The 17,729-nt window shown below is 45.2% G+C and overlaps 1 protein-coding gene across 5 annotated transcripts in view; it reads left to right on the top strand.

Annotated features, from left to right (window-relative positions):
- Window positions 1-17,729, top strand: part of focad (focadhesin) — a 90,971-nt gene that overhangs the window by 6,021 nt on the left and 67,221 nt on the right. For all 5 annotated transcript variants that reach the window (XR_009709331.1, XR_009709330.1, XR_009709332.1 and 2 more), the window contains exons 2-5: window positions 2,611-2,697; window positions 5,971-6,045; window positions 8,966-9,120; window positions 13,191-13,295. Coding sequence is in view for 2 of the 5 variants with exons in the window: in XM_061250946.1 (XP_061106930.1) it covers window positions 2,641-2,697; window positions 5,971-6,045; window positions 8,966-9,120; window positions 13,191-13,295 (392 nt within the window). In the remaining 3 variants the exon portion in view is untranslated. The remainder of the gene's footprint in view (window positions 1-2,610; window positions 2,698-5,970; window positions 6,046-8,965; window positions 9,121-13,190; window positions 13,296-17,729) is intronic.

The following is a 17,729-nucleotide window of genomic DNA, read 5'->3' as shown; positions in this document are numbered from 1 at the left end:
GTTGTTAAAGCGTCAGCCAGGCCTGTGATGAGAACTCACCTCCCTGGGATCACTGGGATTCTCTGTCGCGTTCGGGAGAGGTGATGGTATTTAGAGCCGGTCTGGTGCCTGGCTCTAAAGGTAATTGAGACTCCTGTGGGGTAACTGACTCCTTGCTTTCTGCTGTTGCACGGCGCAAGTTGTGCACGCACCTTTTGAGAGCTGCAAAGAGGATTAAAGTTTGACACACAGATCTGGACTTTTGCTTCTGTGTCATCATGTAGAAAATTCTTACTGGGACTTTATTTTAAACATCTATTGAAATTTCTCACCCGGCCCTATATGCTGTAGATGGCTTTTAAGTCAGTGACTGATGAATTCTGTAAATGGAAAATTGTATTTTTTGGGATGTTACTGAAGATTTCAGGTTTTCAAGACAGAAGGTTGTTACTGGAGTCCAAACAGATGATTTGATTGTGATGTGATTGGTTTGAGGGTGGTTTGGTTTCACACCTTTAAAAAATGAACCGAGACAATGGTACTTGTTTGCGATGTTAGCGCATTAGGCATGAGAAGGACTGTGGACTTGACCTGAGAAGGCTTGCTCTTGACTGACAGGGCTAGTCACCACTCTGAGTAATCGGCAGCAAGCCCCCACCACCACCCAGAACCAAGCCCACTGTGTGTGAGGGGGAGATAAGTCAGGAATGCAAGCCAGGTTGTACTTTTGCCGATGGGGGTTGCTGTCAGCGACATGAATTTGATTGGCCCGGAAAGGAAGGACATGCCAACATCTTCTGCCTTTGAAGCTCACATAGTATTGTTTTTTATTTTTACTTTCTGACTTTCAGCAACCAATCATTTATTTATATTCCCACCCACAAAGAAGGAATGAATAAATAAAGTGGACTGCAGAATTATTGGCACCCTTGATAAATATGCACAAAAATGCTGTAAACTAAAAAACAACAAAGTTATTGACATAAGATTTATTTTCCAATATATGTAAAGCATTGTGCTTTATTAATGATTCAATGGAATCAACCAAAGCCTTACAATTTTGAAATAAAAAACCTTCCACGATTATTGGCTCCCCTGGCTTAATACTTAATACTCCCCTGGCAAAGATGGCAGCCATGAGTCTTTCCCTATAAGTTAGGGATAAGAACACATCTGAAGGGATTTTTTACTTCTATATTTTAATTCCTCCATGCAGAAAATTTCAGAATCATTGATATGCTTGGGATACCCCCTCTTCAGTTCAGACCACAGGGTTTTCATGAGATTTAAGTCTGGAGACAGATGGCTATTGCAGAAAATTGCAGTTGTTTTTACTTAACCATTTCTTTGTGGATTTTGATTTATGTTTGGAGTCATTGTCCTGCTGGACGATCTCCTAGCAGAGGTGCCCAGATTTTCTGCCCAGATTTCCTGGTGCTTTGTTGAATTAATTGTACCATTGATCTTAAATGGTAAATGGTTGGCATTTGTATACCGCCTTTATCCAAAGCGCTGTACAATTGATGCTTCTCATTCACCCAATCATACACACAATCGCACACCAATGGCCATTGGCTGCCATGCAATGTTCGATAACATTTTTCATTAAATAAATAATTTTTGTTTTGTTTTGTTTTGTTTTTGTTTTGTTTTGCTCTATTTCCCTTGTGTCTCATATTACATTTTGTCTAAAGATCTGAAGCCAATCAATGTGATAAATATGCAATAATATATGTACATACAGTGAGCTCCATAATTATTGGGACATGCCTATCTTTTCTTGATTTGGCTTTGGTGTTTCTGATTAATCGGGTGTGTTCAATTGCTTTCTTAGTGCAGTCATTGCATGCAAAGGATACTAAACATGACACATTTGGTTTACATGATATCAATATGTCCCAATTATCTTTTTGATGCCCTGAAATGGGGGGGACTATTTGAATAAAGTGCTATAATCTATACATGGTGAAACCACAATGTGTGCAAATGCATTTAAATAAAAGCTGAGATGGTGCATTTGAACCCCATCACATATAAATTGTGGATTACAGAGCCAATTCAAGAAAAACTCTTTATCCAAAGACTTGTGGTGCTCATTGAAAAGTATATTGCTATATTGCAGTAATCTGTGGTCAACATTTTCCTATATATTGTGAATTTTATTTCAGTGTATGGTGGTATTTATATAAGACGATGTTGTAACACAATGTCTCCTGTACTGGAATCCGTTTCCTGGGTTTTTCTTGTAATTGTTTCAGTCAGTACCATACAATGTATTAGTTTTTATTATTTTTTTCCTTGAAATATCCTACCTCTCGCAGTTTGTGAAAAATGTATGGAATGTGTGTGGGAAGGAGCCAAAAGAAGATGACTGCAATTTCTCCATGGGGAAAATGAGAGGGAAAAATCCTTCTGTGCAAAAACAAGTGTTACGGAATAGGAGTCATCCCACCTGGCCTCGCCAGAATGACAGTGGGCTTGCTTTTGCTCAGACAGCAGCCTCATTATGCTGGATTACAATGGGGCATCCGAAATAATAACAGTTACCACTCTGCTGACATGCATGTCAAGCTCATCTCTCTGTCTCTGACTTCTCTCGACCTCCCCCTCCCTCTCTCCACCCCTCCCTAGCCTGCCTCCTGCCGACAATGAGAAGCAGAGATGTCTGATGGCCTGAAGAAAAGACTAGAATTCCCCAGTCCTCTGGTCCAGGCGCAGGTAATTGTGTGTGTGTATGTGTATGTATGTGTGTGTGTGTGTGTGTGTCTATACAGTATTGATACTTGTGTGGGTGTACAGTATGACTATGACTAAGAGTACTAAGAATAATTATCTTTATTTGTATAGCACTTTTCAAAACAGAGTTACAAAGCGCTTTACACAGAATAAAATTAAATTGTGATAAAAGACAAAAATATGCACATAGAAAAAAACCCCACAAAGGAATAAATAATTACAGAGAATAAAAGTGGTGTTGCACAAGAATAAAATCAATAAACTTGTCTGAGAATAAAGATATGACATCTGATTAAAATACCTTTTAAGAAGTGATTTAAAAGAAGACACAGAATTAGCCAGCCTATTGGTAAACTGTTGCAAAGCAGAAAAGCAAAGCAAAAAGCTAACTGCAAAAGCCCAGTCACCCTTTGACTTTAATTGGGACTTTGGAACAGGCAAGAAGGCCCTGTCTCAGGCTGTACACTGGTATATACAAGGTCAAATGTTCTGAAAGATAGCAAAGTGCCAGACCATCAAGTGCTTTAAAAGTAATGAGTAACGTCTTAAAATCAGTTTTTAAATATACTAGCAACCAATGCAGAGAGATTAAAATAGCTTGGCTGCAGAATTTTAGGCCACTTGTAAGCAAGTAAAGTTCATTATTGCAGTAGTCCAGGCGAGAAGAAATAAAAGCACGTAAAATGGTTTTGGTCTCACTAAAACTTAGGACCGACCTTACCTTTGCTCTACTCCTTAGCTGATAGAAGCAAGATTGAGCTAGCCTTTTATAGTCAAATCCAAGATTTTTAACTACTTGTTTCGAATAGAGTTTTGGAGGACGATGCGCAGTCCGGATTTGGCTAGACATCTGCTGAGGACCAATAGCAATTATTAAATTCAATTCTCTGACATCCCCATTTTTTATTTCTGAGAGATGGTCCTGGAGAGTGGTCCATCTGATAATGGTTTATCAAGAGATAAAGCTGTCTATTGTCAGTGTCACAATGATAGTGGATGCCATGCTGGAAGCATGTATAATGAAAATGAAACTGGTCCCAGAATTTAACCCTGAGGTACACCACACTTAATCATTGATTGGGAGGCAGTATGATCATTAATTGACACAAATAATTTCCTATCTCACAAATTGGAAGAGAACAATTACATTACATCATAGTCATTTAGCAGACGCTCTTATCCAGAGCGATGTACAAAAAAAATCAGAACCACTCTAAAGCACACCATAGGATTCCCACCCAAAGCCTCAGTCTATCCTAAGGATTAATTGTATCAAATGGGTCGAGTAAAACCAGTACAGTGCACTGAGCCACATCAGAACTTTGTTGGTTGATATTTCCCTCCCATGCTGCTTATGAAAGCCAGGTTGAAATGTATCCAGTAGGTTATCGATCTGAACAGCTTCAAGGAGATCAAAGATCTTTAATGAGGGGGATCTTAAAATAGGCATGTAATTACCGAGGGAACACAGAAGAGGGTGAACACAAGCAATCTTGAAATAGTCAGGGACATAGCTAGAGGACAGGGAGCTATTGATAATGAACAGTCCATGAAAATAATGGAAAGCTAGGTCCGACAATACCTAAGACTTCGAACAGACATTGTGTTGGGATTATATCAACAGGGCAGGAGGATGTATTTATATGCTTTACAGTGTCCATAAGCTCATGCAAGATAATTGGCAAAAACTGACTCCACTAGGATATTGTGGATCTAATGGCCTCTATAAAAAAACTTTTCACAATCCTCATTAGAGGAGATAGAAGCACCAGGAACAGCTGGGTTTACAAGGTGATCCACAGTGCGAAATAGAAACCGGGGATTGTGCTTAGTGGTGGAGATGAGATCAGAAAAGTGCTAGCAGCTTTAACTGTCTTATTGCAGGAGATTTGTCGTTCCTTCAAATGCAGATAGTGGGGCTGAAGCCTGCTTTTTTTCTTCCTGCGTTCAGCTTTTTTGCAATCCCATTTACAACAATGAACGTTATCATTGATCCAAGGGGAAGGGATAGCAGAAGATTTCGATCTAGATTTCAGTGGTATTATGATCTCTAAAATAGAAGAACTGTGATTATGAAATGGCTTATGAAGTCATGGGTGACAAGTGTACCACTGTCCCGATACTTGTGGAGGTGCACAAATCTGTGAAGAAAGGGCAAAATTTTGAGGCACTGTTTTCATCAATAGTGATCAGAAACCATAATCTTCCACAATGAGGAATGAGCCCAAGCCCAGGGTGAAAATTGGGATATGAGTTTGACCAGATACATGCTGTTAAAACCTAAACAAGTCTAACATTTGTACACAATTCAGTGGCAGAGCAAATAAGAATTCTCAATATGAATATTAGAGTAATCAGAAATGACAGGGACGATTGATAACCACAGATGACAGGATCTGTGCCACAAATTTTTAACATCAGGACCTCAAATTATTAATAGTCAGTTGCCTGCACTAAAAATGTTTTTAAATAAATTGCTGTAAGGCCCCCATCACAGCCGCTAGGCTAACTAAAGCAGTCATAATCTGAGGGACGTGCTTCAGACAGCTGACAGTGCTCATTTGGCTTTAGCCATGTCTCAGTCAGGAACATGAAATCAATATTTCCAGATGTTAGAAAATGATGAAGAATAAAGAAATCGCCTTCACTTAATCATACTATTCTGTGATTAAAAGAACAGGCCAACAAGGTTTTGTCTGGTACTACCTTTACTCATACCAAACAACTTTGGTGGCCTAACAGTTACAATGGATCAGCTTAGTGTGTGCGTGTGTGTGCGTGTGTGTGTGTGTATGTACAGTGTGACATTAGCGTGTGTGTATGTACAGACTGACATAAGCATGTGTGTTTGTGTTCAGGCTGGCATTAGCATGTGTATGTGCAGGCTGACATTAGCGTGTGTGTATAAGTACCGTTTTACATTAACGTGTGTCTATATGTACCGTCTGACCTTTGTGTGTGTGTGTGTGTGTGTGTGTGTGTGTGTGTGTGTATGTATGTACAGGATGACATTAGCATGTGTGTTTATGTTCAGGGTGACATTAGCATGTGTATGTACAGGCTGACATTAGCGTGTATATAAGTACCATTTACATTAGCGTGTGTCTATATGTACCATCTGACCTTTGTGTGTGTGTGTGTGTGTGTGTATATATATGTACAGGATGACGTTAGCATGCCTGTGTGTACAGCAGCAGTGCTGAAGGCCTGTGAGGGATCAGTGGGAATGATACCAGACTCTGTTTGCTTCCACAGGCGGTGAGGAGCCTGGTCGCCAGCGTGCTAAAGGAGAAGGGCCAGAATGAAAAGATTGTTCAGTCCTGCAATCAGGTGGGTGCTCAGATTTAAGACAGTGCTACTGTCAGCATGTGGGCCCACCACCCGCGAGGTTTAAGGCAAAGGGTGGGAGCCGAGTCGACCTGGGTGTCTTTTGCTCGGGCGGTAGAAACTGACTCTTGGTACTTGGAATGTTACCTTACTGGGGGGATAAAGTTAACCGGAGGTGGTGCACGAGGTTGAGAGGTACCAACAAGATCTAGTTGGGCTCACCTCTATGAACAGTGTTGGCCCTTGAACCAAACTGCTTGATAAAGGGTGGTCTCGATCGTACTGAAACTAGGAGTTCCAGGGTATGTTATTGGACTTCTGTGCTGGTCATTCATTTTTATATTTTAGTCATTTGGCAGACGTGCATAGGTTCTTCCACAAGTCAAAGCATCACATCCATAATTTGGAAAATACATAGGACGTGCTGTTGTAAACATGGAGTCATCATGAGTGCAATTTTCTTCTTTTTTTTGGGGGGGGGGGGGGGTTTAGACAAGAGGGATAGGGATATCAGAAAGGGGGGCGGGGGAAATCAGGAGGGAGGGCTAAGGTAAAGTGGTCATGGTTCTTCCGTAATGAACGCCATGTTTGAACACAAGGATGTTCATAAGTATACCTGGTACCAGATAATCTTTGGCTAAAAGTCAATGTTTGATTTGTAGTCATCATCTGACGGCTATATGTTTTGCACTCTCTGATGGAGAGAGGAACTGAGCTGTCAGCTGACCACCATCTGCTGGTGAGTTGTTTCAGATGTCGAGCAAAGCTGCCAGACAGATCAGGTCGGCCCAAATTGCTAGGAACATCTGGTGGAAGACCACCAGATGGAATAATTTCAACTCTCGCCCCTGAGAGAGCTTCCCCTATAGCCTATGGGGGTTGGGGACTTGGGTCTGAATGGACCTAGTTTGAAGCCTCTACTATGGAAGCAGCTGTTTGTAGCTGTGGTAAAAAGGTAGCTGGTGCATGTCCTGGCGGCAACCCAAGGACCTGTTGGTGGACTCCAGAGGTGGACTGTTGGTGGACTCCAGAGGTGAGGATGATGTCATCATGGTGATGATGTCACCGTGGTGTCCCTGAGCAAAATGGAGAAATCAGAGAGGGGAAAGGTTAGAGCAGGAATGATGATTAGCTGTCTCTCAGGCAAACTGAGTTGTGGACAGAGACCTGTGTGTCAGATCGGGAGAAGTAGAAAAAGAGTTGAGTTGTCATCAGCATAACAGTGATCTGATATGACATACCACAAGCTAACAGGGCCAAGGAATCTATTCTGAGCCCTGGGGAACTCCTGTGGCAAGGAATACCGGCCAAGATAACCTGGAAGGAGCGCCTGGAAAAGTAGGACTCAGAACCCATCTCTGTGGCAGAATGGGGTAGTCTGAGAGATCCTCAGTGGCAGAGCATCAGGGGTGGATGAGATGTGCCTGAAAATGTTGAAGGCTCTGGATGTTGTTGGAGTGTTGTGGCTGACATTTTCAATACTGAGGTCAGGAACAGTGCCTTTTCACTGTGCAGACCGGGGTAGTGGTCCCCATATTTAAGTGGGTGAGTTCCAGGGAATCTCGCTCCTCAGCCTCCTTGGGAAAGCTTATGCCAAAGTGCTGGAAAGGAGTTGATAGTTGAACCTTAGATTCATGAGGAACAATGCAGGTTTCTTCCCGGCCATGGAACAGTGGACCAGCTTTTTACCATCTCCCATATATTTTTGAGGGGCATGGGAATTTGCTTATCCAGTCTACATGTTTTTTGTGGATCTGGAGAAGGCGTGTGGCCTCTTGGGTATCTTGTCCTATGTGCTGCCTTATGTGGTGCTGTGGTCGCTAGTGCAAGCCATTTGGTCCCTGTACATTTGGAGCTAGAGCTGTGTTCACATTCCAGGCATTAAGTCAAGCTTGTTCAATGTGGGTGTCAGAGTCCTCTAAGGGTGTGCCCTGTCCTGTTATTGGTATTCATGGACAGGATTTCAAGACAGCCAAGCTGAGGGGTTGTATCTCACAGTTGGGCTGGGATTGCTTTGGGATCCCCTGAGATGAGTTGGAGGAAGTCACTGGGGTGTGGGATGTCTGGGCTGCTCTGTTTACCTTGTTTCCCAGACCTGGATTTACGGTAGAAAACTGGGCGGATTGGTGGTGGGGTGCTAGATATTTCAGATTAAAGATGGAGGGGTGGTCCTACATATCTAAGATTTATATGATTTTATGGAGGAGGCGTGTGTAGCTGGCACTGGACAGCAGTGTTGCGGTGACAGTGCTCTGGTGTGTGCGTGTGTGTGTGTGTGTGTTTATTTTCAGACCGTTACGCTGGACGCTCTATGGGAGCAGTGTTGCAGTGACTATACTCTGGTGTGTGTGTGTTTCAGATCGTAGCGTTGGACACTCTATGGGAGCAGTGTTGTGGAGACAGTGCTCTGGTGTGTGTGTGTGTGTGTTTCAGACCGTAGCGTTGGACACTATGGGAGCAGTGTTGTGGAGACAGTGCTCTGGTGTGTGTGTGTGTGTGTGTGTGTGTGTGTGTGTGTGTGTGTGTGTGTGTGTGTGTGTGTGTGTGTGTGTGTGTGTGTGTGTGTGTGTGTGTGTGTGTGTGTGTGTGTGTGTGTGTGTGTGTTTCAGACCGTTACGCTGGATGCTCTGTGGGAGCAGTGTTGCGGTGACAGTGCTCTGGTGTGTGTGTGTGTGTGTGTGTTTCAGACCGTAGCGTTGGACACTCTATGGGAGCAGTGTTTTCCGGTGACAGTGCTCTGGTGTGTGTGTGTGTGTGTTTCAGACCGTAGCGTTGGACACTCTGTGGGAGCAATGTTGTGGAGACAGTGCTCTGGTGTGTGTGTGTGTGTGTGTGTGTGTGTGTGTTTCAGACCGTAGCGTTGGACACTCTATGGGAGCAGTGTTGCGGTGACAGTGCTCTGGTGTGTGTGTGTGTGTTTCAGACTGTAGCGTTGGACACTCTATGGGAGCAGTGTTGCGGTGACAGTGCTCTGGTCAGGTCGACCTGCTGCGATGCCCTGGTGCTGCTGGTGGAACAGGGCCATGCTGACCTGCACTATGTCATCAATGGCGTCCTCAACCTCATCCCTTCAGCCAGGTACTGAGCTTTAGGCTTTACCTCCCCCCTCACACCAGACACTTTTTTAACTTTTTACCCCTCATCCCCCCCTAGAAACAACTTTTTCTTCAGCAGTACTGCCCCATTACCCAATAACCTCCCTTTATTCCCGACCCCCAGTAGCGCACCTCTTCCCTACCTGTACCTCCCTGTCACCCAATGAACAGTGACACTCCTTCCCTGATTGGCAATACACCTTTCCCTGATTGGTAACACACCTTTCCCTGATTGGTAACTCACCTTTCCTGATTGGTAACACACCTTTTCCTGATTAATAACACACCTTTCCCTGATTGGTAACTCACCTTTCCCTGATTGGTAACACACCTTTTCCTGATTAATAACACACCTTTCCCTGATTGGTAACACACCTTTCCCTGATTGGTAACACACCTTTCCCTTATTGGTAACACACCTTTCCCTGATTGGTAACACACCTTTCCCTGATTGGTAACACACCTTTTCCTGATTGGTAACTCAGCTTTTCTTGATTGGTAACACATCTTTCTGGATAACTCTTTGAGCTGTGTTCATGAAAGGTATAAGTAATAGTAATAGAAGTATTCACATTATTATTTGTATAATTCAGATTATTATTATTAATTATCTCAACTAGGTGCATTTTCCTCCCTGAAGCTGTCTCTCCCGCTGTTTGTAACACGCCTGCTGTATCTTTCTTCACCTGTTCAATCAATTGCGCTATTTTTGGAGTCAAACTGCTCTTTTCTTCATAGAACCTTGGCTGCAGTCATATATTTGAAAAAATTAAAAACCTTGTGCACTATGTTTTTTCATGGAAGGTGCTGCTGGCGCAATAAATTAATAATTATACATTGACTGAATTAGCGGCTTTTTGCAGACCGAACACTGGGAGATTAGGCCTGTTTGCGAAGGCAGTGCAAACCCACAGGAGTAACAGCCAAATGTGTCTTTGCAGCCTTTGAAACTTATTCCTCGCACACACTACTTTTAGTCTTGATTTTTAGTCCAGGCTTTCAAGATCTTCAGAAAATCCTCAAAATCCCCAGTGTTTATATGATCACTATGACTTTAGTCCTTAGGCATGGCTCATGTATCGTGTGACCCCTGTGACCATAACCTGTGACTACCTGTGTGCTGTGCTTGTTCCTGAGAAAGAAATACCAGCAATCATTAAATGCGAGATGTGCTCCTTCATAGGATATTGTTAGGATTTTGAAAGTCATGTAGTGTACACAAGGCATTCGGTTTTAATTCAAAAAGCTCAGATTCCTTTGTTCCAAGTGTGCAATTTCTGAGATACTCAAACCACCCTGTCTGGCACCAACAATTATTCCACAGTCAAAGTCACTTAGACCACATATTTCCCCATTCTGATGGTTGATGTGAACATTAACTGAAGCTCCTTCCCCCTATCTCCATGATTGTATGCATTGCACTGCTGCCACACAATTGGCTGATTAGATAATCACATGAATAAGTGGGTGTAATAAAGTAAAAATGTTCCTAATAAAGTGCTCAGTGAGTGTATATTGCCAGGGCAGCGATGGTTCTCCTTTTTTTAATTGGATGTTGGGACTGTCCGTCATAGTCGGGGGTGGGGACGTGTTGCTGACTCCCAGTTATAGGTTCTGCTGATGTAATGGTTGCGCCAGCGGGAACGAGCTCTGAAAGTCACCCAGCCCATTATCTGCTTCCTGTCTGGGGCCTGATGTCCTTCCCAATAACCTGCCCCATATTTCTGCCCAACAGTAACTCTCCCGGAGGCAGAAAGTCCAGCGGCGGCACCGGGGGCCGTAGGTTAATTATCGAAAAACGCAGACTTCATTAATTTCAGGGGTGCGGGGTCGATTCATGGCTTGCAGGTTGAGCTTGGTACACCTGTCTCCGTTTCCCTGGGTGATTTACACCGCCCGCTCGTAAAAAATGGAGGAACGCGCGTTTGGAAACATCTGCTCGGTTCACGCTTCGCGACGGCGAAAATTAATTTCGTATTCGGCCCCCTTCGTGCTTATGAATTTGCGATGCGCTGAAGTGGGCAGCGGGGCCTCCGGGGTTAGAGGAAGCTGTAAGATGGCGGTGATTCTGTTTTTGATGGCCTCGCTGTAGGTTACTGTTAGCGGCTACAGTGCAGTGCGCGGGGCATTTTAAATCACGTCGGGACTGGGAGAGCATGCGTTTTTTGTGTTTCGCTGCAGAGAGAAGAGTTGACTTGATAAAACAGGTGAAAAGCATGTGTGAACCTTTCCTTCATATGGCGAACAGTGTTTTAATTCACTGTCTTTAATATTTATTCTAAGAGCATGCCTTCCATTCCTGTCAAAACCAAAAAACCACAGATGCTCTCTTCAGTCCTCCAGAATGCCTTTCATATTAGTGAGGGTAAAGCGCGATTGAGGTGTGTGGTAGACCAGGGTCAAATACGTAACTGTTTTGGATTTAAATACTTTTCTACACTTTACTTGGAACCTATGAAATACTCTCAAAAGACTCTTCTGGTCCTCTTGGTTGGTTAAATTGCACCAGGCAAGACCAATCGAGCACAGAAAAGTATTTGAATCCAAAACAGTTACGTATTTGACCCAGGCCTGTCAGGGATTGGCATTCCCCTTGGAGCTTGCAAGCTCCATTGGTTACCAGAGGCAGTTTTGTATGCCTCTGGCGCCCCATTGAAGTCCATTCAAAACAACAATATTAATTTACCCTTGCCAAATGATACTGTTTTGGACTGTACTAAAATTATAAAATGTCTTTCCACCAAACTAACTACTCTTCAGCGAGCAGTTTTTTTTCTGAGCTCCACAGAAGAAGATACACTCACCAATTACTTCATTAGGAACATTTTTACTTTATTACACATACTTATTCATACGATTATCTAATCAGCCAATTATTTGGCAGCAGTGCAATGCATACAATCATGTGGATACAGGTCAGGAGCTTTGTCTAAGTGACTTTGACCGTGGAATGATTGTTGGTGGCAGATAGGGTGGTTTGAGTATTTCAGAAACTACTGATGTCCTGGGATTTTCACGCACACTAGTCTCTAGAGCAGGGGTCTCCAATCTTATCCAGAAAGGGCCGGTGTGTGTGCAGGTTGTTGTTTTAGCACAGGTCTAAGACAGCTGATTCTACTCATCTAGGTCTTGATTAAAGACCACGATTAGTTCATTAGTATAATCAGGTGTGTTACTGCTGGGTTAAAACAAAAACCTGCACCCACGCCGGCCCTTTTAGGATAAGATTGGAGACCCCTGCTCTAGAGTTTGCAAAGAATGGTGGAAAACAAAAAAACCAAGTAAGCAGCAGTTCTGCAGACAGAAACAACTTGTTAATGAGGGACAACCAAGGAGAATGGCTAGACTGGTCAAAGCTGACAGGAAACGCAAATAACGGCTACAGCAGTAGAAGTCTAAAAAAGAAGTCAAATACCTAATAAAGTGCTCACCGAGTGTATGTGATTTTTTTCATTCCCATTCATCCCTTCACGCTTGTGCGTCTGGTGGTGGAAGCCCCATAGTCAAACATGGCAGCCTCCATGAACTGGCTTCATGTGAAAATGCGGCGATCGCATAGGAATTAGCAGAAAGCCTTCTGCAGTTCTTGTGTATCTTGCTGGGGTAGATGGAACGAACTGCAAGAGGCAGTTGGAGAACCGGGTGCTGGCTAGTTGGCAGTGTGTGGACTACAGGCCCTTCTGTACATAATGATGGGCCTGCCTACTGCAGATGGTGAGGCGGGGGGCTGATATTATCAGCTAACAGACCCTAAAGCAGAGGGGCCTCTGCTAATTCCCCTTACTTAACACATGCATCTTCATCTGTGTCTATGTAACCCGTGTGTGTGTGTGAGTGTGTGAGTGAGTGTGTGAGTGTGTGAGTGTGTGAGTGTGTGAGTGAGTGAGTGAGTGAGTGAGTGAGTGAGTGAGTGAGTGAGTGAGTGAGTGAGTGAGTGAGTGAGTGAGTGAGTGAGTGAGTGAGTGAGTGAGTGAGTGAGTGAGTGAGTGAGTGAGTGAGTGAGTGAGTGAGTGAGCGAGCGAGCTCATGCTTTGGCTCTGCCTCTCCTTACAGGAACGTGCAGGGGCTGATCAAAGTGATGGGAAAGCTGCTGATGATCCAGGTCAGCCAAGAACAGAGAGAAAGAGGGGCTGCCTTTACCTGCCCTTATTCTATCAGGTGAGTGCACACCTGTCCTTTACCTGCCCTTATTCTATCAGGTAAGTAGACACCTATACACGTGTCATTATTCTCTCAGGTGAGTACTCGCCTGTAGCTGCTCTTATTCCATCAGGTGAGTACACACCTGTACACCTATCATTATTCTATCAGGTGAGTACACACCTGTACACACCTGCCCTTATTCAATCAGTGAGTACACACCTGTACACCTATCTTTATTCTATCAGGTGAGTACACACCTGTACACACCTGCCCTTATTCTATCAGGTGAGTACACACCTGTACACACCTGCCCTTATTCTATCAGTGAGTACACACCTGTACACACCTGCCCTTATTCTACCAGGTGAGTACACACCTGTACCTGCCCTTATTCTATCAGTTGAGTACACACCTGTCCTCATTCTGACATGTTGTCAATGCTTAGAATCCTGCCCATGCTGTGGCCTGTAGTTAAACCCAAAAAAACTGAAAAGGTGCCTTTAACAAAATCCTTGATTGTTTGAAGCAATGAAAGTGCACACGCAAACTCACACATAAGAAGAAATGTAACAAATAACAAATGTAAAGGCAAGCACATTGCGGTTGTAATTCAGTTTTGTGTTAAAGCGTTGTTAGTTTATTTCTATTTTGGCTTTGTTCAGCGTAGTTCAGCTTCACGCTGCCGTGCCGTTTCACATGGTTTCTCCAGGGGCAGAGGAGGAGCGGGGCTAAGTGAGTTATCCTGTGGAAATGACCCTTCCACGCGATCGCTCCCCTGTGCCCAGCGAGGGGGGGGGTCATCTCGTTAACGGTGATAAATGACTTATTTGGCTAATTCTCAGATATCCGTCAGCGCTGATGGGCGATAAAGACCCGGGCTTTGATTTAATTTCGCAGCGGAGGGAGGGGTGTTTGACGGATGGCCTTGATTCCGGGGGCTGGAAGCTGACCTCCTCTCCTCGTTGAGTGATCTCAGCATGCGTTGGTGCATCGGGCGGGGGGGGGGGGGGGGGGGTCGGGGTGGCTGCCTGCATTCGGGGCAGGGACTAGTCCCTACCGCCACCGCCCTTGGCCCTAAATCGGCTCCGAACGGCAGACAAACAAGCGGCTGTTTGTCTGAGCTGAATCGAGGCATGAGCCATGGGCGCTGAAATTGAATAACGGAGCCGTTGGATTTAGAGACGCAACCCTCCCCCGGAGGTGAAGGTGAACAAGAGGTCAAAGCCTCCCCCCCTCTCACCCGCCCAGTCTTGTCTTGTCCTGGCGGCCATTTTGTGGTGGGAAGGGGGACTTGTCTTCTGGGTACAATGGAGCCCCACCCAGCTACTGGAGCCAAGACCTACTCTTGTCACATGGGGGGGGTTTGGGGGGGTTGGTAAATGTATTAATTCCCCCCCCCCCCCCCCTCTTGCTCCTTCCCTCCCCAGGGCCATGTTGTCACCCTTCTGCTGCGGTCTCTTAAATCAGTTACAGCAGAGCCTGCTGAAAAACCTGTGACCCGTCTCCCGCGGTTACGGACAGCAGGCCAGTGGGCGGGGCAGGGGGGCATGGTGTGGCGTGCGATCGGTGCCAGGACCTCTGCGGACTCCAGGCGCCCGGCCCCCGGATTAGCGGAGGGGGTGTTCTGGCGTTTTTCCGTTGCCGCAGTAACCGCCGTCGCGCCTCCACTCCTGCCAGGTTCCGCCTCTCTGGCGGTAAGCCGTTCTAGCGCCCGGCGCGAGCAGCTAACCTCCGGGCCTGGCTGGCCTGGCTCAGTCCAAACGCACAAACACTCGACAGCAAGTCGATAAATAAGCCAACATGAAGCCTATGTTTACCTGTGAGATGAAGCAGAATAAGTTGAATGGAGACCTGTGGAGCTGTAGAATTAACAGGTCTGAATTGGGGGTAACAAACGGTATATTTTACAGTACATTATTGGCACATATCCAGAGCAGCTCACTCCTTGGTGAACAAACAATGTTATCTCAATGTTACTGGAACGTTTTTTCCTGTGTCTAACATAGCCACTACATTGCAGCAACATTGCGAGAACATTGTGGGTTTACTGGAAACTGTCAGCGCCACCATCAGTAAACCAATGCCACGGTGCCCCAGAATGGGTGACCTCACTGTCCGTTGCCTCTTCTGTCACCTTTGGGCCACTGTAGTTTGAAATGAGGCCTCTCATTTGATGCGGTCGGGTTCCTCTGACTGTCGGCGCTGAAATGAGGTCCTCCATTCCATGCCTGTCCTCTCCATTGCGGCTCTGAGAGAGCGCACATTCAGTTTGATTTGATTAATGTGAAACCTGCCCGGCCTCATGCCAAGAACATTTGTCAAATATGAACGAATACCTAACCTGTATTATGATTCGAGCGCCTTTCAACCTGACTAACTTTTTTTTTACTCCCATTCTGCATCTGAAAAAAAGTATATATTTCCTTCTAGACCTCTTTCATAAAAGTATCCAGTATGTTTTTTTATTTTGCAAACACTCATATCTGGGGGGGAGGGTTCGTGCACTTCGAAAAACAAAGCTATACAGATGGATAAAAATGACTAATGCAATTAAAACGGTGGCACTGTGAGAAGCATTGCTGTAATAAACACCGGGAGACTGTGATAGTAGTGCATTCCGACAGTAAAACTGGCTCTACAGTGGAAGAGCTATAACATTAACTATAAAGGGCACCGGTTTTAAAGATCATCAGCAAACAACATGGCAAAGCCATAAAGCGGGATCTGACAGTTATTCTTTCAGTTATTCAGTGTTATTACATTTTTAAAATGTCTGATATTGCTGATCTCCGGGGGAGACTGCAGCCGTACACAATCAACACTCATCTTTAACGTAGACCTACAACGAAAGGCAGGCTTTATGATGGTCTGGCAACTTCATTTCTGTTCATCGCCGAAGCCTGCTGTGTGAAGGAAGGAGAATAGAATTGAGTGAACAGTGTTAGGGATACGGAGTCGTATGTTTGTGTGAGTGTGTGTGTGTGTGTTTGTGTGCGCGCCTGTCCACAAATATGTCCATCTGTGTGTCTGTAGGTCTGTGTGTGTGTGGTGTGTGCGTATCCATTTGTGTCTGTGTGTGTTTATGTTTGCGTCTGCCTATCTGTCTGTGTTCCTGTCTGTGTGTATCTGTGTCTGCTTGAGGGTGTCAGACATACCCCCCCCCCCGGAGATGGGCCGGTCCACTTCCTGAACTTGTAGTTGAGCTGTGGTAGAGGTCAGTGTCTCAGTGTCTGTCTCCTGCTCTGAAGGCAGGTAATGACCTTTCAGTGGCTGAAGGGGTCTGATGGATGAGGGGGCATTCACGGGGGGGGGGGGATGGTGGTGCTGACACAAGGCCAGAGAGACAGACATGGTGAGAGAAACTCAGGCAAATTTATTGTGTGTGTGAGCAAGTCCAAGATTGCCGCTTAGATACAGTGAAGGGGGGGGGGGTGGAAATCAAAGGCCGCATTAAAGTAAATGAAATGATGCACACTAATAAAGTGGCGTAACGGGAACTCGCGTGAGATTGAGACTCGGATAAAGGGAAGACTTATTAGGAGCACGCTGCTGCCTCTCTGTCTGTCGCCCTGTGGGCACCTCGCCAAGTCTCCGCCTGGCAAGGCCGGCTGGCGCCAGGGCAGACGCCACCCCAGGTCGCCGGGAGCGACGTGGAGGGGTGGGGGCCTTTAAAGGTGGGGGGGGGGTTCAGGGTTTTTTTCTCACACGGTATTCCCTTACGGTGGCGAGCGAGAGGTGGTCATTTGTAACGGTTTGACAGCTGACTTTGTGTTCCGACAGGGCTCGGAACCCTGGCGCAGTCAGAGGTTACTGTCAGGGAGGATTCCGATGGCACCCCCGTTCTAGAATTTCACAATGGTGTAAGTGGAGGACGTCTTTATGACATCATAGTGGAAAGGAACCCCCTGCCACCCCCGCCTTTTGTTGGTTCCAAAGTTCTAGAACAAAGGCGTCTTCACAATAGGACTTGGGTGTTCTACAGGTTTTCCTGAGTAGAATGGACTCCGTATGGTAATGTCAAAGCCCAAGGCCTTGTTTTTTCTGTCGAAACGACGGGGTCACATGTCCGTCTCTCGGAGCGACGTTGACCCCCCTCGGGGAGTGTCGGAGGGCCGACCCCTCTCCTGAGTCTCAGACGAGTCACCTGACACCTGCTTGATGTGCTCACAGGGGTCACCTGTTCTACCTCACTGCATTTCAACCCCACTCGGAGCTTAATCAATTTCAAATTCAACCAGGAGCTTCTCGGGTTCACTTCTTGGTGGATTATGTCCTACTGTACTATGTTTATGTATGACTGTGTATGTCTACACACAACTTATGTTCGAACATATAGATTTTATCTCTATACATTTGCCTGTGTTTCAATGTTTTTTTATGATTACTTCTATTGTCCGTGTTAATTTCTTGCCTATGCATTAGCCATATAATAAAGGCTTTTTAATGCAT

Source organism: Conger conger, chromosome 8 (genome assembly GCF_963514075.1).
Source record: "Conger conger chromosome 8, fConCon1.1, whole genome shotgun sequence".
NCBI classification, from domain to species: domain Eukaryota; kingdom Metazoa; phylum Chordata; class Actinopteri; order Anguilliformes; family Congridae; genus Conger; species Conger conger.
Note: the sequence above shows the minus strand (reverse complement) of the source record. Positions and strands in the feature narration are given on the sequence as shown.